Here is a 24559-nt window from a genome sequence, read left to right as displayed (position 1 = left end):
CAGAAAGATGTTGTGAAACTTAAAAGGGCTCAGAAACGATTTACAAGGATGTTGCCAGGGTTCGAGGATTTGAGCTATAGGAAGAGGCTGAACAGGCTGGGGCTGTTTTCCCTGGAGCGCGGAGGCTGAGGGGTGACCTTATAGAGGTTTACAAAATTATGAGGGGCATGGATAGGATAAATAGGCAAAGTCTTTTCCCTGGGGTTGGGGAGTCCAGAACTAGAGGGCATAGATTTAGGGTGAGAGGGGAAAGATATAAAAGAGACCTAAGGGGCAACTTTTTCACACAGAGGGTGGTACATGTGTATGGAATGAGCTGCCAGAGGAAGTGGTGGAAGCTGGTACAATTGCAACATTTAAGAGGCATTTTGATGGGTATATGAATAGGAAGGGTTTGGAGAGATATGTGCTGGGTGCTGGCAAGTGGGACTAGATTGGGTTGGGATATCTGGTCGGCATGGACGGGTTGGACCGAAGGGTCTGTTTCCATGCTGTACATCTCGATGACTCTATAACTCTGAGTGGATAAAAACAAAATGCTGGAAATCTGAAACACAAAGAGAAATCACTAGAGAAACTCAGGTCTGGCAGCATCTGAAAAGAGAGAGTTAATATTTTCAGTCCAGTGACCCTTCTTTAGCCTGGACTTGAAACATTAACTTTGCTTTCTCTCCACAGATGCTGCCAGACCTGCTGAGTTTCTCTAGCAATTTCTGATTTTGTTTCCCACAGACTGGAATTGTTCTATGTGTTGAGCAATTAATTATAATTGCTGCTTGTTATGGGACTGGTTCACTTGCTATGGTTTTGGTTCTGCTTACACACTGGAGGTTTTTGGAATTTGGTATCAGTACTATTTCCAAGAAAATGCAGTGCTGTATGACAAAAAAAAGTTATAAATGAAGTTGAGAAAAGAAGGAGGCACATAAAAATGAGATAAAAGCATCTGGCCAACAATTCAGGAAATACTGACACATTTCTGTACATGCTCCTGGCTGCTTCTGACATACCTGGATCTATAATTATCGCATTTAGTGATGACTAAGTGGTATTTTTCCACCTATTTAGGTTTACGAATCTTGGTCTCCTGCCAATGTGATTTTACAGATGTCTTTAATCTCTTGAGATCAGTAGACGTGCTCTCTGTGACTGCTCTTACTGACAGTTGGAGCTCTCGGATGAAGTGGCTTCTTTTCAAACTCTCACGCACTTCTTAAACAAGAGCCTCTGCACTGTTCACTTAGTGCCTTGGTGGGGTTGTAATTAATCCACAAGTACTCAGAACAGATAATAAAGATAGATCTTTAATTCCTCCCAACTGAGAACAATCTTAACCTGACCTGTCTCTCACAAAATGAAAAGAATGCTAAATTTACATCTGTCTGATGTGTTTGATGGACAGTAGATTCAGGTACAGTATAAATGCAGCCTTCAAACAATCCCACCATTTTTCTGCAAGAAAGTTTGGTTAAGATTACCATTGGTGACTCCAGTGACTTTGTTGTGTGTTTGTGTGCGTGTGTGCGTGTGTGTGTGTGTGTGTGTGTCTGTCTGTCTGTCTGTCTGCAATCTTTTTGATGCAAAAGCTTTCAAAACCACAAACTAACCATTAAGTTTTAACGACCTCATTCTTGGACTTATCCACATTTCCAATCTTACTTTAAACCTTGGTTTGCAACAGGTGTGGGATGGAAAAGGTGACACAAATGGGGTCAGTTATTGATCACTGATGTGCCTGGAAGATGAAAATAATACATATTCCTTTAAGCCTCGCAATACTCCAGATCTTTTTCCCATAATGTTGTCCTGTGAGACATGTCTCAAATGCATCAAATACGCAGAGGAGTTTAACATTCCTATGATCATGATTTGACCCAGGTGAAAATGATTGAAGGAAACAGCTAGCTTCTACAGAACTTGCAAACCTCAGGTTGAAACGGAGACCAACCTCAAGAACATTACTCCTCTTCCCCTGCTCCCTAGAAATTAACATGTTAAGTATTTTTAAGATGCTCCATATACATAGTGGAAAGAGGTGAGAGTCAATAAACCACTTTAAACTTGAAAACAAATGAGGGAAATATTAAATGTTAAATAATACATTACAGTGACAGTAATATATTCGATAAAATGGGAAATCGGCACAAAGAAAGATAGGCATTTTTAAGAAATGCTCTATCGCAAATTATAATTATTGAAGGGGGAAAATGTATAGAAAGGGAACTGAGTACAAAATAGGCAATACATCCTGGATAAGATAGAAAGTGCAATGATAGCAGTCTAAGACCATGTCACTGAAGTTTTACAAACATAATCTCAAAGTCCTCACATTCACAAGGATAATTTTCTAACACTTGCATATGGTTACTCACTCAGGATGACAAGCTCATAGTGCAGTTGGTCCTCTCCAACCTCATTGACAGCTCGGCATGTATATCTCCCAGCATCATCAGCTCGGACCCTGGGGATCTGCAGGATATGGCTCCCTGTTAAGAGACATTCACAATTTATTTAAATTTGTTCAACATGTTCTTCTCAAATTAAATACCATAACTGACAAAAAGTAAAGTGTGTGGGAAAATAAGGGGGCATTGGGAGGAACTCCTTATGTTCCTTACAAACTTCTAGAAACTTAGATTTTATAGGCTAAGCTTTGTCAAGGACATATGTTGAAGATCAATTATTACGTCAACATGTTTTCATAGAATCCCGACAGTGTAAAAGCAGGCCATTCAACCCATCGAGTTCACACAGCCCCTCCGAAAAGCATCACACCTCCTTACCCTATCCCTGTAACTGTGCATTTCCCATGACTAAATCACCTAGCCTTCACATCCCTGGACACCATGTGCAACTTAGCATGGCCAATCCACCTAACCTTTGGACTGTGGGCAGAAACTAAAGCATCAGGAGGAATCCCACTTAGATACAGGGAGAACATGCAAACTCCACACAGACAGTCGCCCAAAGCTAGAATCAGACCCGAATCCCTGGCGCTGTGAGGCAGCAGTGCTAACCACTAAGCCACCATGCCACCTACTTCTTCCCCATTGACAAATTTAGTATAGTCTGGAGGCAGCTAAACAGCTAAAACTGCAGCTACTTTCAATGAGATGAAATGTTCATTCGTGGAACATCCAAACCATGATTGGTGGGCTTTTGACATTTAAGTTAAAGGTATAAAGCTGCCAAAGTATTTGGAGAGTAAGATATTCTTTTAGAGAAGTCAGGTGTCCTCTAGGGTTTTAAAAAGTAAGCGTAAATGTGTGTAGAAGTCGATTTGGCGGATTCGTCAAGCTGCTAAGACAATAAAATTCCAATTCTTGTCCTTCTTCAGACCACACACAAAATTAGTTAACAGAACATATCAATCTTTTGGTTTCCCTGGCCTGCAGGGTGGACACAGAAGTCTGTTGGATTTACCAGTAGAGCTAGGTGACCACTGTTGAACAGTATACAATATAAATATCACAACAATGTATTACATGAAGATCATGATGACTTGTGTAGGTGAATGATATTATGCTTTCCCTGTTAACCTTTCTTCTTTCAAGAAGATGATCTCCCTTTAAAGAGTAACTGTTTCTTAATTCCCATCAACCTTTGTGTTATGATTCAAGCTTTCACAAAAGAAATCACTATTTCTTCAGCTGATGGGTCACTTGTCACTGGATCAAAATCCTGGAACTCCTTCCCTAATGGCATTGTGGGTGTACCTACACCAAATGGACAACAGCAGAAGGCAACTCACCAACACCTTCCCAAGGGCAATTAAAGATGGGCAATAAATGCTGGCTCAGTCCATGACGCTCACATCTTGAGAGTGTATTTGAAAAAATGTTATATCTGGTTCCTCTTGGCAGCTGTCACTATAAACTTTAGTTTGCATAGCTCAAGGCTAATGGTAATCCTACTTTACGATAACTGCCTGGGAATTCATATAGGATCTTTATTACATGACCTGTCAATTCAGAGTTGGAAAACATCACACTCAGGATTTAACTGACTGGGGATAAAATACATGCAAATGAATAATTTGCAATACCAAAAGCGTCGGTTGTGCAGCATGACTAAGAATTTATAATCGATCCATGTAGCTTATTCCTAAAGCTCCTTCTGTTAAACTTCTGAAATGATGCAATCTCTAGCCTAATACATAAGGCACATTCTTAAGCAGCTCTTGTGTGTGTGTGTGCTTGCACACTTGCGTCTGTGTGCACGTCAGTATGTGTACACACCTGTGTCTGTGTGTGTGTGTGCGTGTGTGTGTATGTGTGTTAAATGTGTCCGTAATATGCAACCCAGAAGATTCATATTGAATAGCTAAACACACAATAATCCTCTGGTGTTATACATTTAACTTCTCTGAAGGAGGAAGGTAAACTGAACTTTTAATAATATTAACAGCTTAACAGATAATACCATGAATGCTTCACTAAGTCATATCCCCCAACTGCTGTTCTGCTACCGATGAACTGGGATATTATGCTGTATGACGATAACTTAGCCTGTCAATACCTCGCTGAAATTAAAATGCCTTATGACAGGGACCAGTTGACTATTGTGGTAAGAAACTGATTCTGTTAGTTGTGCTGCAGAAGGCAGGATGTTCAATGCGGTTTTTAGATTTCTACAAGGTAAGTGCTACCCAATTTCTCAAATGGATTTTATGAACTTTTTACCATGTACACCAAACTTAAGACACAAGTTCCATTTTTGGCAAACTGTACATTTCTTCCTACAATCAGTATCAATCAGTTCAGTAATTTGGGTCAGGCACAGAATAAAGCCTAGAGTCATACAGTATGAAAACAGACCCTTCAGTCAAACTCATCCACGTTAACCAAGTTTCCCAAATTAAATTAGTCCCACTTCCTGAATTTGGCCAATATCCTTCTAAATCTTCCCTATTCATGTACTATCTTTTAAATGTTGTAACTGTACCTTCATCTACGACTTCTTCTGGCAATTCATTCCACATATGAACCACCCTCTGTGTGAAAAAGTTGCCCCTCAGGTACCTTATAAATCTTTCTCCTCTCACTTGAAAAGTATGTCCCCTAGTTTTGAACTCACATACCTTAAGGAAAAAACTTTTGCTATTCACCTTTTCCATGCCCCTCATGACCCTTTCTTATTCTTGACGAGAGCCTCAATGTTCTCATTCATCAACTGTTCCCCATTCTAACCAGCCTTACCCTTCACAGTAGACAACAGGAACATAATAATAAGCCTCCTATTTCACCCCAACAAAATGCCTCCATCCTAAATTTTTAAGAATGCATCTTGCTGCATCACTTCACAAGAATGTATCTTATTGCGTGCAGTTCTAGTCACCACACTACAAGGAGGATGTGGATGCTTTGGAGAGAGTACTGAAAAGGTTTATCAGAATGTTGCCTGGTATAGGGGATTTTAGTTATGAAGAAAGGTTGGCTAGACTGGGTTTGTTTTTACTGGAACGCATGAAGTTGAAGTTGTGGTGACTTGATATAAGTTTATATGATTGTGAATGTCATGAATAGACAGGCTTTTTCCCAGGGTGGATGGGTTAATTACTTGGGGACACAGATTCAAGATGCAAGTGTGAAAGTTTAAAGGAGATGTGCGAGGCACGATTTTCACACAAAGGGTGATGGGTGCCTAGAATGTGTTGTCAAAGGAGGTGTTGGAGGCAGACACAATAGCAGCATTCAAGAAGCATCCATAACAAATGCATGAATAGGAACGGAATAGAAGGATACAGATCCTGCAAGTGAAGACAGTTTTAGTATGGAAGGGCAAAATGTGTCAGTGCAGGCAAGGCCTGTTCCTGTGCTGTACTGTTCTTTGTTCAGATTGCTGCCACCGTGTATACCTGTGGGCTCTCTAAATGGAAGTTGAACCAAAATGTTCCATTTTTTACTCCCAGATCATAAAGATAATGAAATGTCCATCAATCTACCCAGGAGGCATACAATGTCTCATTAAGCATAGGGACTACTGGAGCAGTTTTCTTTTTTAAATACCTAACTTCGACATTGTTAATCCATTCCCACTAAGACTTCTATTGAAACTTTCCAAATTTAATCCATTTGGGTTTCTTGTAACCAGGCAAAAGATGAAATTTTTGTCTGACCAACCTGAGCCAGATTTCAAATAAGCCTTCTAGCAATGACAAACATTGTTCTAAGGCTTAACCTAAGCCTATTTCAATTATTTCTCCAATGCTTTCAAGTATTTTAAGGCAATATTTACACACAATGTACAGTAATAGTTTTGTGTTGCAACTACACCAGTTATATACACATGGATGGTGTACTCTAAAGCAAATTGGCATGTCTCCCCTCATTGTGGAAAATGAGAAAATCTACCAATGTATGTAAAAATGAAATAAGCAACACGTAGGTGGCTTTGGACCTACCTGGAAGAATCAGGACATCATCTGTGGCAGAGAGAGCTTCACCATCCTTGTACCAGGATAGAATGGGAGGTGGAATGGCATTAGTCTCACAGTAAAGAGAAACAGGGTTGTTCACAATCACTTCACGATGCTCGACAATCTCCTCTGCTTCATCCACCCGGTTTATCACCTCCCAGGCAGCATTCACACCATATAGCTTCTGGAAGATTGGAGGCACTGCAATATGCGCAGGAAAACAAGGATTTCTAACGTAATTCAAATATTGCACAGAGTTCTGCTCATCTAGTCAGGCATGAAAGAACTTGTAATTATATAGGACCTTGGACAAACTCAAAATACCACAGTCCCTTTACAGCCATAAAACACCTTCTGAAGGTTAGTAATGATTGTTAAACAGAAAAGGCAGAAGCCAATGTAGAAAGCTCCCACAAACAGCAGTGAGTAAACGAGTAGATTAAAACAGGTCATTTCCTCATTGTTTTGTTGCTGGAGTGTTGGTTGAGGAACTGTTGCAGTTCTTCATCAAAACAGCACACCTGAGATAGGAAAGGGGGCTCTAACCAAAGAGCAGTTTATCTATAACAATGTAGTACTCCTTCAGTGCTGTAGTTATTACATATTGAAATTTTATACTCAAGTCTCTGGATTGGGACTGGAACCCTCAACCTTCTGAAGTCAAATTGCCAAAGTTGCTTACACTAGATTATTGCTATCCTTGACATAGGTAGAGAGATGGGTAGGTGAGATTCTAGCTTCAGGGACCTAGATTTTTTTTTAAAAAGTTTAAGGACGATGGGCTGCATTCTTCAGGAGGAGATAATTTTCCAGCTGGTAATTTAAAGTTTTCAAGTTTATGTAAGGTTGGTAAAACCAATCTTGGGAAATCACCAAAAAGCAAGCAAAATATCAGAAGTTTGGACGAAGAAGGAAAATCAATTGCCAATAAAATGTCAATTATTAAACAAAAATGTACAATGCTGTGTGGAGGAGGTCAGGAATGGGATCTGCAAAGACCGTGCCTTTTATTTTTCTGTGCTTTTGATTGTGTATTGCAATGGGAAAATGACAGTTTTGAAAAATAATGATCGTAGAAAGGACTGCAGCACATTTTAATAAGCAAGCTACAAGTCCTTATTTTTCACGTTATTAAGTCTTGTTTATCCAACAAGTTGTGGGGAGCAATAGTTGCAGCTGAACTGGCACCAGGGAAGAATACACTATAAGCTTCAGCCAGCAAAAAGTAGCTGATTGGTCGAAGGAGTGATGACTAGCTATCGAAGGCCTTCCACCTGCTAACAACTATGTGATTGGCTCCCAGGTAGCTGAATAGCATTTGAGTATGAATGTGACAGCCAGAAGCTTTCACATCTCTGAGAGGGAAGCTGTTGTCCTTACTTCTGCAGTAAAAAAACATCTAAAGCACGGAGAAAGCCAACTTATTTATTTTCCCTCACCAGTTGCTGTAAACTGTTGCTTTTGTTTTAATTTTATTTTTATTGAAAAAATTTTCTTTACAACTTTATAAAATTACAAAAATATAACAATTAAAATTTATAATTAAAATTAAAGTGAATTAAATACTACCCTACTCTACAAATCAAAACTACAGATCTACCAATAAACAAACAAATAAATTAATTAATAAATAATGCCACCCAGCTCAAGTTCGTTAGATGGGTCAGTGTTTGTGCAATGTGTGCAGGAGAGTTTCCTGACACAATATGTAGATAAGCCAACAAGAGGTGAGGCCATACTGGATTTGGTTCTGGGTAACGAACCAGGCCAGGTATTAGAACTAGAGGTAGGTGAGCACTTTGGGGACAGTGACCACAATTCGGTGATTTTTACTCTAGTGATGGAGAGGGATAAGTGTGTACTACAGGGAAAGAGTTATAGCTGGGGGCAGGGAAATTATGATGCGTTGAGGCATGACTTAGGATGTGTGGATTGGAAAAGTAGATTCCAAGGCAAGAGCGTAATTGATATGTGGAACTTGTTTAAGGAGCAACTATTGAGTGTCCTTGATAAGTACGTACCTATCAGGCAGGGAGGAAAGGGTCGTGTGAGGGAGCCGTAGTTTAATAAGGAGTTGGAATCCCTTGTTAAATGGAAGAGGGCGGCCTTTGTAAAGATGAGGCGTGAAGGTTCAATAGGGGCGATTGAGAGTTATAAGGTAGCCCGGAAGGACCTGAAGAGAGAGCTAAGAGCAGCAAGGAGGGGACATGAAAGGTCCTTAGTTGGTAGGATTAGGGAAAACCCTAAGGCTTTCTATAGGTATGTTAGGAATAAAAGAATGACTAGGGTAGGAATAGGTCCAATCAAGGATAGTAATGGGAAGTTGCGTGTGGAGGCTGAAGAGATTGGGGAGGCACTGAATGAATACTTTTCGTCAGTATTCACTCAGGAACAGGACATTGTTGTCGATATGAATACCGAGGCATGAATAAGTAGAATGGATGGCTTTGAGATATGTAGAGAAGAGGTGTTGGAAATTCTGGCAAGGGTGAAAATAGATAAGTCCCCTGGGCCTGATGGCATTTATCCTAGGATTCTCTGGGAAGCAAGGGAGGAGATTGCAGAGCCATTGGCCTTGATTTTTGTGTCCTCTTTGTCTACAGGAGTAGTGCCAGAGGACTGGAGGCTAGCAAACGTGGTTCCCTTGTTCAAGAAGGGGAGTAGGGATAATCCTAGTAACTATAGGCCAGTGAGTCTCACTTCTGTTGTGGGCAAAGTCTTAGAGAGAATTGTAAGGGATAGGATTTATGCACATCTGGATAAGAATGATGTGATAAAGGATAGTCAGCATGGTTTTGTGAAGGGCAGGTCGTGCCTCACAAACCTTATTGAATTCTTTGAGAAGGTGGCTAAGGAGGTAGATGAGGGGAAAGCGGTAGATGTGGTATATATGGATTTTAGTAAGGCGTTTGATAAGGTCCCCCATGGTAGGCTACTGCAGAAAATACAGAGATATGGCATTGAGGGTGAGTTGGAGGTTTGGATTAGGAATTGGCTGGCTGGAAGAAGACAGAGGGTAGTAGTTGATGGCAAAGGTTCATCTTGGAGTGCCGTCACTAGCGGTGTTCCGCAAGGATCTGTTTTGGGACCATTGCTGTTTGTCATTTTTATAAATGACCTGGAGGATGGGTTAGAAGGTTGGGTGAGCAAGTTTGCGGATGATACGAAAGTCGGAGGAGTTGTAGACAGTGAGGAAGGATATGGCAGGTTACAGCGGGATATAGAGAAGCTGCAGAGCTGGGCAGAAAGGTGGCAAATGGAGTTCAATGTAGCTAAGTGTGAGGTGATTCACTTTGGTAAGAGTAATAAAAAGATGGATTACTGGGCTAATGGTAGACTACTTGGTAGTGTGGAAGAGCAGAGGGATCTTGGTGTCCATGTACACAGATCTCTGAAAGTTGCCACCCAGGTAAATAGTGCAGTGAAGAAGGCATATGGCGTACTGGCTTTTATTGGTAGAGGAATTGAGTTCCGGAGTCCTGAGGTCATGCTGCAGTTGTATAAGACTCTGGTGCGGCCGCATCTGGAATATTGTGTGCAGTTTTGGTCGCCATACTATAGGAAGGATGTGGAGGCACTGGAACGGGTGCAGAGGAAGTTTACCAGGATGTTGCCTGGTATGGTAGGAAGATCCTATGAGGAAAGGCTGAGGCACTTGGGGTTGTTTTCATTGGAGAAAAGAAGGTTTAGGGGTGACTTGATAGAGGTGTACAAGATGATTAGGGGGTTAGATAGGGTTGACAGTGAGAACCTTTTTCCACGTATGGAGTCAGCTATTACAAGGGGGCATAGCTTTAAATTAAGGGGGGGTAGATATAGGACTGATGTTAGGGGTAGGTTCTTCACTCAGCGAGTCGTAAGTTCATGGAATGCCCTGCCAGTAGCAGTAGTGGACTCTCCCTCTTTATGGGTATTTAAGCGGGCATTGGATAGGTATATGGAGGATAGTGGGTTAGTGTAGGTTAGGTGGGCTTTGATCGGCGCAACATCGAGGGCCGAAGGGCCTGTACTGCGCTGTATTCTTCTATGTTCTATGTTCTAACCACATCGAAGCTCCCAACCTTCAGGAGAATTAATTATTATACCCATACTTATTCAGGATTCTTCCTCCCAGGACACAAGGCTCACTAAACCTAATCATCACGGCTAAACAAATGCCCTAATTAAAATGGCAGACAAGCATGCGTCCAGGTAATTCAATAAGGGATGTGTTCCATAATTAACCATTCATATCTAAGGAAGATAAATTTACAAGCCCAAAAGAGAGACAGGGTCTTCCTTTACTTCAGTCCCCAGGACCTTCTCTATTAATCCTGTCAAGTGCTCCAGTACCTTGTGGCATGACCACATACAATGAGTGGGGATACCTATGCTTATTTTGCACAGGGCACACTGGAGAATCTCCCTTTTTGAATTTCATAACACGATCTGGGCCAAATGAACCCTGTGAAGAACCTTCAACTGCATGGCATGTGTTCTGTTATAGATCGAAATCTTTCTCACATTCTCCCTAATGTCCTCCCATGTCTCTGAGGGGATCTCCACTGCCAAATCTTGCTCCCAGACTTCACATAGTCACTCAATGTTGTTTGAGACACCACACCCCAACAGTGGTAGAGAATACTAACTGAGGGAATGCTTGCGGCATGAAGCACTCTCCTCTCTGCATCAGACCTTTAGGGGTTGGTCAAAAGCATAGTCTTTTTTTGGATGAAGTCCCTAACCTGAAAATAATGAAAAAACCTATGTTAGGCAATCCATACTTGTGGCTCATTTGGTTGAAGGACATCATGACCTCCCCCTCAAACACATCTCCAAAACAGGAGACTACCCTAGTGCTCACAGTTGGAATCCAGGGTCTATCATCCCTGGCCGGAATCATGGTGTACCAACTATAGGGGTAAGAAAGGAGATTTTAGATAAACTGCACTTGCTCTGTCGCACTGCTCTCCATGCTTTGACCGTGTTATTCCATAACAGTCCTCACCTTATCCGTAAACAACAAACTAGTAAGGGGGCATTTTACCTGGGAGGCCTCGATATCCAATATATTGATCCTGGGTCCTCACAAGCCCAGTCGCTTATGAAGGACAGAAGGGAGCTTAGTTGGTATCTCTTAATATTCAGAAAGTCTACTCCCCCCAACCCGTAGGGTAATTTCAATTTGGCAAGATTAATGAAGGGCCGCCTGTGATGCCAAATAAAAGAATTAAGCCAACCAGTGAGTCTCTGCAACGTTTGTTTGGATAACATCAGAGGGAGCATTCGCACGGGATATAACAGATGAGGAAGGATATGCTAACAGTTCATTATTGTTTACTTGTAGCTAAGAGCTATTTATTTATGATAGTAATTCTTTTTCATCTAGTCCAGTTAATCTGGGATTAGCTCTCTTTCAGTGCTGCAACTCATCTATAATTCTCTCATTCTATTGTGGAATAAATGACCAGCTGAAGCTGTGGACTCAAAGAGTTCAGTATATTCAGAACACAATGAGATAATGGAAACAGAAATGCTCAAGAGATATGGCAAATTAGCAGATAAGAGAAATCGAGATCAATCAGAAAAGATCTGACTTATTGGGCTTGCTATTTCCTGAAGAATTCTACAGATTCCAGTTGTCTTCTATGTTACACATTCCTTACGAGTAACACGGCTGAGATTGAGAACACATATTTTTAGTGATTTGAAATGCAAAACACACCAGGCAGGAGGGTCCCATCCTGAGATTCAGATGTCATACAGGAACAGCTTGAGCCTTGTTTTCAGAGTTTATGGTATGCTTGGAATCCTTTTGATGTATTACTCTCTTGTAACACAATCTAAACCATATGGAACTGTGCATTAGAATACCAGGAACTAGGGACTCTGCGTGAGGATACAGGCAAACTGGAATTCCACAGGGAAAGGACAAAGAAAACTGGCAGACCACACAGGGACTTCATGGTAAGCTAACTGTATTTACACTATTTTCCATTTCTGGAATTATTACTGACCTTGAATGTTGACATGAAAATCCTTCTCATCTTCCCCTGCAATGTTTGTGGCCACACAAGTATAACGACCCGTGTCTGACACCCTTGTGTACCTGATTTGGAGGATACGTCCTTTGTCAAGAATCTGAAGATGTTCAGTTCCTGTCAACAGCTGGAACGAGAGGAATGGTCAGGATTTAATGGCTATACCATGGCGTATTTTGCCCTCCCCTGCAAAGTGGCTGATGTCATGGATATTTTTACTGATTCTGTGCTTGGAATGGGGAGGGTGAGAGAAAAGCAACACTGATTAAAGTAGGATTATAGTAGTGCGTTCTAAGACCTCTGGCCCAAGTTCTTTCTGAATGCAGCTAATCAATGTCATGTAGAGATTGGTGGATTAATCTTCTCCTTAGCTTCATGCCATTGGTGTTTACATGAATGTGTGCCTGGGATGTCTAAAAAAAACATGGGAAATGGACGCAGGATAGATTTGGCTTTCTGGTAAACTCCACAGAACTCCTGGAGTGATGAATTAACAGTTAAAAGCAGACATTATTTCAGCTTTCCTTCAATATAGCGTTGCCAAGTGATCATGAAAACATTGGGTGTGAATCTAATTTTAGTGGAGAGTCGGTGGGTATCTTACTTGCTGATAGTGAAATTGGAGAGATGGTAATTAACACTGAGGACCCAATGACAATCTCATCAAGTACTGGAAAACACCAAGCAGGTCTGGTAGCATTTGTGGAGCCAGAAACAGAGTTAAGATTTCAAGTGTGTGAACTGAAAACTGCCCTGCTTCTCTCTTTATTGATACTGCCTGACCTGCTCAGTATTTACAGCATTTTCTGCTTTATTTCAGATTGTCAGCATTTGCAAGATTTTGCTTTTCCAAAATTCTGAAGGGATATTGATAATGTGGTGAAAATGGGAATGGGGAATAAACTGGATGACAGAATTTAGTTAAAATAAGATGTAAGGGAAAGCAAGCTGGGATATATAGCACAGTCATAGCCATAGCATAACTCAAAGCATTTCACAAAATATCTCGAATTACTGCATATTCACTGGATAGGAGACAGCATCAGATTTTGGGGGTTCAGGTTTGCAAGGCGTTAAAGGTAACATTTACAGTAAATAAACATAAAAAAGCACCTGGATAACTGAGCTTTTTGGCAAGAAATATACAGTAAAGTAATGGTGGTTGAATATAATAGTTATAATGGTAAATCCATTTATAATAGTAAAATGTGGAGTAATATTTGCAGTTACAGGTTCCACACAAGGAGAGACGATGGTCTGGTGGTATTTTTGCTGGTAGTTCAGAGACCCAGGCAATTCTCTGGTGTATCAGATTCAAATCCCACCAGTTTAAAGTTTAAACTCCCATCTGGTCCTTTCGGAAAGGAAAACTGCTGTCCTCACCTGGTCTGGCCCAAATGTGATTCTCAATAATTTTGTTGACTCTTAAATGAAATGGCCTAGCATGCCATTCGGTTCACCAAATGACTGAAAAGTCTCAGAAAACCAGAGAGATCACTTACACCTACTAGGCACAGGAAGCGACAATGTAAAACTTAGCTCCATCGAACCTATAAATTCCACCTTACTGACATCTGGGAGCTGCAAGGTGTGAGATTTATGTATTTATTTTGCAGTTTGGATTCTGAACTAACATGAAGGTTTTGATCAGTGTGTAGGAATGGGTTTTATAGTTAACTCGTCAACCTTTCTGGAGGCATAATTTCAAGACCAGTATATGACAGAGTAGCTGACTGAGTGCACTTCTGGAGAGGTAATGAGAATTCCAAGTATTGTGAGCTTTACACTCGGAGAAAGAGCAAACTGAAACACATTAGCTTGTTTTTGATTTGGAAGAATCAAAAAGTGATTTTTGAAAGGCAAAAAAAAATCCATAGATAGGAAGATTTTGTTTTCAGTTTGCAGAAGACCTGGCTAGGGTCAGATGTAAAAACAGTTTCCCCTGGAGAAAGGAGTTAGTTCAATGAGAGAAAATATAATACCAGAGTGGCCTAAGTTTTACAATTTCCATACCAGTACACCCGCTGCCTGTGAAGAGTTCTCAAGCTCTGGGGGTGAGATTTGAGTCCATTCTGTTCCGTGTCTTACTCACTGATTCTATATCAGGATCTTATCAAGTGAGGCTGATTGTTCATAGGAAATCTTTTTTTTCAGTTATGAAAGCCATTGAGAGATCATTGTTACCTGACCATCCTTATACCAGCGAAGAGCAGGAACTGGGGTTGCCCATGATTCACACACCAATGTCAATGTGGTGTTCACCTTGGTCTTCACCTGAGTGACCCGAAAACCTCCTGCTGTCTGATCATCCTTTGCTATAACTGGAGGAACTGATGTGAAAGAATTTTTAAAAAGTGTTACCAACCAGTTGATCATACTAAGCTTTGTACCAGGTTATCATTTTGCTTACCTGGCCAGTTCTGTCTGATCTCTGGTATTAATTGCATCAATTGAAGTTAAACATACAGATGGAGAGTGCTGACTGGATGTTTACTTGAGTACGTTAAGAGCCATTTACTATTCATGAGTTAAGTTAGGAGGTATATAGCTGCAGTGTTTGCCTCTAATTAAAACTATCTCAAGTAAAGACTGGCTTTGGACTCTTCTTTTGGCAACTTGCTGTCAGGAACATAACACTTGGCTCATTGATTTCCCACTCAAAGGCTGCAAACCGTCTGGAATTTTCTTGGAAATCACCAGTAATTAAGGATTAATCTTTAGCATTGTAATATCAGGAGTAATATCACAGGCCCTGAAGCATATAATACCCTGAGAGATCTTGGCAGGATGGATGTGAAAATAAAGTTTCCTCTTGTAGGAGAATCTAGAATTAAGAATCACTGTTTAAAAATAAGGGATTGTCCATTTAAATCAGAGATGAGGATAATTGTTTTCTCACAGAAGGCCATGTCTCAATGGAACTCTTCTTCAAAAAGGCAGCAGAAGCCGAGTCTTTAAATGATTTTAAGGCAGGGATAGATGGATTCTGGATAAGCAAGAGGGGGCCATGAAGGTTGTTTTAGGTGGGCAGAAATGTGGAGTAATCAGATCGGCCATAATCTTAAAGCTTAAGAGCCAAATGGCCTACTTCTGCTCCTGATCCATATGTTCATATGGCCAATAAAGAAATTCCTCTTTGAAAACTTTGCTTCTGGAATTAAAAAATATAATGGACACGTGAATAAATGCTGTTGACTGATGATAGAGAAGCATTTAATCAATATCATTTCCAAATGACAGGAAATGATCCTGCACAGGTGAGTGGAGATGTCAGTCAATGACAGTAAAATGTGGATGGGCATTTGGAGGCATATTCATTGGGCATGTGTTGAAAACTCTGGGAATATATACCACTAAAGGTGGCAACCTTCTGTTTAAGCCAGGCCTACATAGATGGAAAGAACACATAAAAATCATGCCAAGATCCCAAGCTGCTCCTTCACACCTTTTAATAGTTGTACCTCATTAGCAATGGCAGTGGGATGATAATCAATCATCTGTCAAACATAACAGACATTAAACAAAATAGGAATCTTATCTTTACAATCAATAACATTTTTCAGAGAGAAGAGAAATATCAAAGTAAACCTTTTCCCTTTCTAAGTAAAGAAAACAATTTGGGAAGATAGAAGCCAGAAATCCTGATTCCATTTTTGGATATGAATAATTATTCTTTAAATGGAGACTAAAATTCAAGGAAAAAAAAATCAATGAAAATATAACCGCAAATGGGTCTGGTTTTCTTAATAGCACAAGTTAAAAACATTTGTGAGGCTGAACTAAGCAAAGCCTATTTACCTCTGAGAGCTTATCACTTTTTGTTTTCATAGTCTGCAGCACCCTTCTCAACCATAAGTTATTGTTGTTTTCTCTTTTGGATGCTTCAGGTTTTAATTGCCATATACTAAACGACTGAGAACACACTTACTGAAGACTTTGAGCTCATAGTCCTTGACAGCTTCCCCTGCTATATTTGTCACAACACAGCTGTAGCGACCAGCATTTTCTTCCTGTACATTCAGAATCTGGAGTCCACGACCTCCTGAAAACAGAAGGGTATAGTAATATCTAATAAATTATGTATGTGAAATCTTGTTGTAAAAAAAGACACGTTATGGCCACACCCACTATGGATCTGCTTACGCACTGCGAATATTGGAAAACCAATGTCTGCTAATACCCGCCATTGCTTGTAACTCAGCATGCATCAATCCGGAGTTCAAGCACTCCATAGTCCATATGCATGTGGTGTCAACAGACATGGCCTGTTTGATAATCTGCCAAGTTCTTTTACATTGCAAACCTCCCAGTTTCCTGATGCCTGTTATGGCCAGGTGATTCAGTGGCTTTAACTGTAATGTTAGGGAAAGCAACCTTATCATTTGCAGCAAAGGATCTGTGTGCAATTCAATGGGAGATTCACCAGTGAACTAAAAATACTCTTGTCCTCATTGTTCAGAGAAAATGATATAATTTTCTAGCTCAGCTCAAATTGTCTTCTGATGAGAGCTTCATAGATCAGGTCAATAAACTTTTGAGTTTTTAAAACAAGAGGTGAACCTATAGAAACTTTAAAAATTCTTACAGGGCTGTGCCCATCAGTTGAAGAGTCTTTAATTTGGGAGTGCCTCAGAACGAGGGAGTAATTATTTAATGATAAGATGAGAAGGTATTTCTTGTCTTGAAGGTTTGGAATTTGCTATCCCACAGGGATGTGAAAGCTCAGTCATTGAATACGTTCAAGGTTGAGATAGGTATAATTTTGGAGACTAGGACAACAAAGAAATCAGGGGACAGTTAGGAGAATAGAATTGCAGTTGAAAATCAATCATAATTTTACAAATGGCAGAGCAGGCCTGAAAAGCCAATTCTTATTTATTATGCTCTTGTTATAATTTAATTACTGAACAAAGGATTTGGGTTTAATGAAGGGTTTATGTGGGACAAAATGCTTACTGAGGTTAGCACTATGGAACTTCAATGATAGAAGAAATAGTATAGTAAGAGATGAAAGCTGCTCAATTCCTCTTTTGCTTTCCCAATCTCTGGTATGTCCACACACCTTTTCCAATCCTATTAAAACTTCTCTCTCCTCTCAATTTAAGCACTTTATACCCTGCTTCTTTTCTCTATTTCCAATTGAGGCCTGAAAAACCAGACATTTGTAGTAGTCATAGAGTTATCACACTGAAAGGGGTCTTTCAGCCCATTGTGTCCATGCAGGTCATCAAGCACTTTCTACTGTAGTCTCATTTTCTCAGCATGTGGCCTATAGCCTTGTCTGCTATGGCACTTCAAGTCAACATCTAAATACTTCTTAAAATGTTATGATGGCTCCCACCCCAACCAGCCTTTCGGGCAGTGAGTTCCAGATAACACCTTCTTGATAAAACAATTCTTCCTTGAATCTCCTCAGAACATCCTCACCTTTATCTTAAATCTATGCCTCTATTCCCCCTCTACTAAGTAGAAATATTTCTTCCAATGTATCTGACCTGCAAAGTGGTCATCCAGCCTACCAGAAGCATTTAAAATTTCCCACATTCAGCAGGCTATGCAACACAAGTGACTGAGCACCTCTGTCATGTATTTAATTACTAAAAAAAACTTCTCACCCTAAATTTAAGCTAAATAGGAACTTCGTCAAGTTACCCTTTATAAGAAAAGGCTGGAACTCCTACCAAAAGACCATTCAATATTAAAACAGATTTCGACCATTTGGCCTATTTTGTCTGCTCCACCATTTGATCATAGCTGATGCATTTCTCAATCCCAATCTCCTGCTACTTCCCATAACCGTTGATCTCCTTACTAGTCAAGAACCTAGCTCAATGACTTGGCCTCCAAAGCCTTCTGTGATAACGAGTTCCATAGATTCACCATCCTCTGGTTGTAGAAATTCCTCGTCAGTCAGTTCTAAAAGGTGTTCCTTCACTGTGAGGTTATGCCCTCAGGTCCTAGTCTCTCCTACTTGTGAAAACATCTTCTTCATATCCACTCTATTCAGGCCTCTCAGTATCCTGCAAGTTTCAATGAGATCCCCACTCATCCTTCTGAACTCAGCAAAGGACAGACCCAGAGTGCATAACTGCTCTTCACATGACAAGCCCTTCATCCCTAGGATCATTCTTATATAAGTTATATATAGCCTCAGCAGTACATCTCTGCTGTTGTCCTCTTGAATTGATTGCTAATAATGCATTTGCCTACCTAATCATCAACTGAACCTGCATGTTAACCTTAAGAAAATCCTGAACTAGGATTCCCAAATCCTTTTGAGCTTCAGATTTCCAAAATGCTTCCCAGTTTAGAAAACAGACTGTGCGTCTATTCTTCATATCAAAGTGTATAACTTCACACTTACCTACATTGTACTCAATTTGCCACTTCTTTGTCTATTCTCCTAGCCTATCCAAGTCCTTCTGCAGCCTGTCCGCTTCCTCAACCGTACCTGTCCCTCTAACTACCTTTACTTAATGGAGCTATAAAGTGGACATAAACAACTTACCCACAATCTACAATCAGCTCATTGGTTTGAGCTGGTGGGTTCCTGTTAAGAGTATGTTGGGATTGAATGGAAAGGCTTATATCATAAATTCTATGCAAATAGAATAAATTCCAATGGTTACTGTCCATTGGAATTCCAGGCTGAATTAGCATTAAACTTGGGAACAATGAAAAAACAACATACATTTATATTGCATCTTTTGCTACCTAGGACATCTCAAGGCACTTGATGGCAAATTAAATACCTGTACTTCCTTTTTAAGCATAGTTAGTAAATGTGCTGTGATAAATGCAATAGTCAATCTGTGCAGCATCTAGGTCCCTGAAAGAGAAGTAAGATAATCATGAGGACATCAAGAAATTCCGTGTTCTTCTTCTGAGGGTGCTAGGGGATATTTGAAGCCCACTTCAAAGAAGATGGGGTCTTGTTAGATATTTCATCTGAAAGATGGCACCATCGATAGTGCATACACGCAGCACACTGTACTGAGTTTCACCTTTGATTAGTTTGATCAAATCTTTGAAATTTGACTTGAACCCATGGCCTCATGGTTCAGAAGAAAATATATTACCAGCTGAGGCTTGGCTGACAACTATGGTTTTGGTTGGACTAAAGCTGATTGAGTTTTGACTTTCAATGGGTATGAATTGCTGGGGCTGCTTTGATAAACATGTTGCTGGCAGGGCTACCCACCAACGTAAGAGCATGTCAGGAAATCACACACCACTCCCTACAGTCCACTGTCCAGATGAACAATTGTGATAAATGCTTCCACAAGTTCCTGACCTGCACTTCTGGAGGAGAACCTCTATTTCATGAAATTGGTGTCATTACTTCTGTAACACTACAAATAGAGAGTGCGGTTGAAGAACAAGACATTGGGTTACACCAAAATAAAACAACTTGGTCGGAAAATACCTGGCAATAGATGGATATTCCTGGAAGCCTTGAAGGGTATGCCGTCCTTGAGCCAGGTGATGGTTGGGCTCGGATAGGCCTCAGCCTCACATGCCAATGAAGTTGGATTATTCACAATAACGATGACATCCTCTGGAGTGCCATCTTCACCAAGATTGGGAATTCTGGGTGTAACTAGGAAAATGGTAACACACAAGGACACGATATTCAGCATGGATGTTTTCCACAGTCCCAACACTGCCATCCAGACTACAGCAGGAAAGGGCCAAAAGCTGTTGCACCAATTCAGTCAAGTGCTGAGTGACCTCCTGTACCATAATGACTCCATGAAATAAAGCAGTTATCACCATTTAGGTTGTTGCCTTCTTCTAATATACTGAGAGTTTTAAGGACATGGACATATGCCTTGCTCCCAATCTTGCAGATTGTAAAAGGAATCGGCACAGGGAAAGGAACAAGAATGGGGACCAGGGGAAGGCTAGGATTGGGAACAGCAGGAAGAATGGAAATAGGGAAAGGAATGAGAAAGGTAAATTGAAAGAAATTTGGGTCAGAGACTCTGTAATTTCCTCCTTTGTCTCTGACAGCAGTCTGGGATACAACTCATCTGGACCTGGGGATTAGTTCACTTTTAGGCCTTTGTTTTTGTCTGCCTTTGCTGAAATATTATTTGAATTTCAAAGCAAACTGACATCGTTAACCATTGCAACAATATGATCAAATAATAGTGCGCTGCCAGAGATGAATATTTTAAGCAAAGATTGAAAGATTTTTGAAAGTAAGGGAATTAACGATTATGGTGAGCAAGCAGGTAAGTGGAGCAGAGTCCATGAAAAGATCAACCAAGATCTTACTGAATGGCAAAGCAGGCTCGATGAGCCAGATTGCCGATTCCAGCTCCTTACTTTCTTATGCGGGTTTACCTTATCACAGTATCCACACAGGATCTCAACTGAATTGGGATTGGCATAATGTGCACTGCACAGTCTCTCTGCCAAAGGGGAGAGCAGAAACTATGTCTCTAGTTTCACTATCACTTTTTGTTCCTGTTGTATGTGACAATGCCACCGATTGGTATTGTGCACTATTCTCAACCTATTGTTGTGATCATCTAATCAACCATCCTAAATAATCATTCCTTCTGTCACCGAGACCACAGTGTCAGCAATGTGTATCATCTACAAGAGGTGCTTGGAAATCTTTCGTGGTTATTTGACAGCACCTTCCAAATACATGAACTCTACCAACTGGAAAGATAAGGGCTGTAGATATTGGAACACCACTGCTTTTAGAATTCAAGTCCAAGCTACACACTTGTAACAATGATTTTTTTTCCTCATTATAACTGGGTTTCGATCCTGGAACTTCTTTCCTAAGAAAGTAACTTTTTTGACCATTGGGAAGTTAGAGGGTAGCGGGAGTAAGGAGGAAAGTGTAGTTAAGGCTGTTATCAGCCATGATCTTATTAAATCCCAGATAAGACTCAAAGGCATTGAATGGCATACTTCTGCTCCTAATATATTTGTATGAATCAAAGGCACAATGTATCTACACCACATGGTCTGAAGCAATTCAAGAAGATGGTTCACAACCACCTTCACAAGGGCAATGAGGCTTGGGCAATTACTTCAGGCTTTGCCACCGTGAGTAAGAATAGAAAAAAAATTAGACGAGGTTAAAAGGAAAGAGATGAAAAAAAGGGAAGAATGGTTAAGAAAACAAAACTAAAATTTTTTTAAAAAGTTTAACAAGATTTTAGATTGGAAGCTTATACCAAATTATAAGTACTTCTTTGCCCACGACAGTTCAAACATGTGATCCAATTGAAATATTTTATCAGCATGTGTTCATTAAAGTAGCTCTACCTTTTCTACTTAACTTTGGTAATAGCTAAGCATTACTATGTGATTTCTTACAGTTTCTGAATTCAACTTCCAGTGGTTAGCACAAACTGTACAATTCAACACTGCATTAGGTGTAACTCAGGAAGGAAGTGAGAGGGGTTGGACTGTAGAGTATCACAATGATGCTTGGCTCTGTTTGCGGTAAAGATGTATAGCGTACTACTCTTGATAGATTCCTTTATCAGGGAATCCTCAACATTGGAGCTTGTCTAAAGCATTCCATTCTCCTCACTGAAAATCCCTTTAATTAGTTCTTTCAGTGATAAACATTCTTAATATGGGCAAGTTGTCTGGTACCATGGAGTAAGGGGAAGTGTCTCAGCACTAAACATTCCCTATATGGTGAATGCATAGTCTTTACAGGGAAAAGAGGGGAGAGGGGAGATAGACAAGGTGCTCCTGATGGACTAAAAAAGAAATCAATAACCCAGACCACTTTTAATGACTTTGTAGTTGCAGTAGCCTATTAATCACCTGTCCAATTTATTGTTCTGCACCTACCAACATATTGATTTTTGGTCAGTTGAAGTTGGAAGACCTTTTACTTTTATCTCACTTTTATCCTCAGGTGCAGCTCTCACCAGATGGTAATCACAAAGTTTTCTAGCAGTGATGGTCTGAAAATTAACCCAATATTAACAAATGCTTGCCCTCTGAATCACCCCACCCCTACTCAGCAGGCCGTGGCTGATCATTGCTTGGTACACATGGGTAGCATTGTGGTTATGTAACTGGACAAATAATCCAGAGGTCTGGGCTAATGTTCTAGAGACATGAGTTGAATTCCTACCATGGCAGCTGGAGGAATTTAAATCCAATAAAACAATAAATCTGGAATTAAGATCAATCTCATCAATTATGATCTTGAACCTTTTTGTTGTGAAAACGCATCTGGTTTGCTGTTGTTAGTTAGGAAAGGAAATCTGCCATCCTTACCCAGTCTGGCCCACATGTTGCTCCAGGCCAGCACAATACAGTTGATTCTAAACTGCCCAACTGAGCAAGCCACTCAGTTGTAGGGTTGAGCCACCACCTACTCAAGAGCAATTACAGATGGACAACAAATATTGGCCTTGCCAACAATATTACACCCCAAGAATGAATAAAACAAAAAGACACTCCATTGTGATATAAATGGAGTCAAGACAGAGAGGGTCAAAGTTTACAATTATAGATTTAAATTCTGGTGCTCCACATCATTGCGATTCAGTGTGTCCCGATGCTATCTATCCCAGTAAATAGACAGAAGTGACCATTCTTAATATCACTCACCTAGAACACTGAGATGGTAATTTATAGATTTGTCACCCACAGAGTTACTTGCGACACAAGTGTACTGTCCTGTATGAGACAAAGTTGCTTTGAAGATTTCCAGAACAGACCCATCTGATGAAACCCGATAATCTGTACTGTCATTCAGTTCCTGACCATCTCTTAGCCAAGTAACCTGCGGCTTTGGATTGCCTGAAATGAATCATAAAAAGCCACTGATAGATTATGATGTGTTCTTTACATTTTAATATTATCGTAACTCCCGTAACACAAACACTGAATTCTTACTGAGAACAAGTATCAGAAGATTTATTTTCAGAAAAACTGAAAACATTACACTCCTATCACAGGTATAGTCTGGACTCAAATTAGTTGATTAACTGACTGATTTTTGTGCTGATTGACAAAGTATAGCAGTAGCTATTCAAAGTGAAGCTAATACCTTTACACAAAAACATCACATGGCATGGTGCAACTTCCCTGATCATAGATATGTATAATATGTCACAAAAATTATGGCAGCAATTTGTTTGTTGGTGGAAGCTGCCTTTTCTTCTCATTAGTGACATTAAACTATGAATTGGAATGTGTTTGCAGAGCAAGTCCTACATCTTGGATCTCATTAAAAACATACGGGGTAAATTACACTGTCTAGCATATGTTACATATAGGATAAAGTTTGCCACAAAGTCAACATGCAGTTGGAATAGTACACCTGGCGTTCATTAAAGAAGGCACATCTTATTTGTATTCAGAAGATTGTATTACAGAGAATAGTGTCACCAATTTATTTGACTCCTCTTTCACACTACTCTTTCAATTCATATTTTTGTTATATCACAAGACTATTTATCACTAGATGGCATTATCACTAGCCTATTAACCCAAAAACCTAGCTAATGTTCTGGGGACTTGGGTCGCTTTCAACCAGTGTGGAATCAAGGACACTTAGCAAAACTGGAATCAAAGTTAATCAGGGTACTAACCCTGAGCTAATTGAAGTCATACCGGCACATAGGAAGATGGTTGTGGTTGTCAGAGGTCAGTCATCTCAGTTTCAGGACATCTCTGAAGAAGTTCTTCAAAGTAGTGTCCTAGGCCTAACCATCTTCAGCTGCTTCATTAATGACCTTCCTTCCATCGTAAGGTCAGAAGTGAGGATGTTCGCTGATCATTGCACAATGTTCAGCACCATTTGCAATGCCTCAGATACTGAAACAGCCCATGTTGAAATGCAACAAGATTTGAATAATATCCAGGCTTGGGCTGACGAGTGGCAAGTAATATTTGTAGCACACAAATAACCATTTCTAATAAGAGACAATCTAACCACCATCCCTTGACATTCAATGACGTTACCATCACTAAAAGACCCACTCTCAACATCCGAGGGGTTACCATTGACCAGAAATTCAACTGGATTAGCTGTATAAACACACTGGCTACAGAAGCAGATCACAGACGAGGAATACTGCGACGAGTAAATCACCTCTGGACTCCCCAAACCCTGTCCATAAAC

At 40.2% G+C, this 24559-nt stretch overlaps 1 protein-coding gene across 3 annotated transcripts in view; it reads right to left on the bottom strand.

The window, feature by feature from the left end:
* Window positions 1–24559, bottom strand: part of LOC140469322 (hemicentin-1-like) — a 438266-nt gene that overhangs the window by 146960 nt on the left and 266747 nt on the right. For all 3 annotated transcript variants that reach the window (XM_072565717.1, XM_072565718.1, XM_072565719.1), the window contains exons 49-55: window positions 23041–23232; window positions 19865–20038; window positions 16367–16480; window positions 14623–14768; window positions 12415–12565; window positions 6404–6619; window positions 2373–2486 (exon numbers count right to left, since the gene is read on the bottom strand). In XM_072565717.1, coding sequence (XP_072421818.1) covers window positions 2373–2486; window positions 6404–6619; window positions 12415–12565; window positions 14623–14768; window positions 16367–16480; window positions 19865–20038; window positions 23041–23232 — 1107 coding nt within the window. The remainder of the gene's footprint in view (window positions 1–2372; window positions 2487–6403; window positions 6620–12414; window positions 12566–14622; window positions 14769–16366; window positions 16481–19864; window positions 20039–23040; window positions 23233–24559) is intronic.

This window comes from Chiloscyllium punctatum, chromosome 49 (genome assembly GCF_047496795.1).
Source record: "Chiloscyllium punctatum isolate Juve2018m chromosome 49, sChiPun1.3, whole genome shotgun sequence".
NCBI lineage: Eukaryota > Metazoa > Chordata > Chondrichthyes > Orectolobiformes > Hemiscylliidae > Chiloscyllium > Chiloscyllium punctatum.
This window is presented reverse-complemented; position numbering and strand designations above follow the sequence as displayed.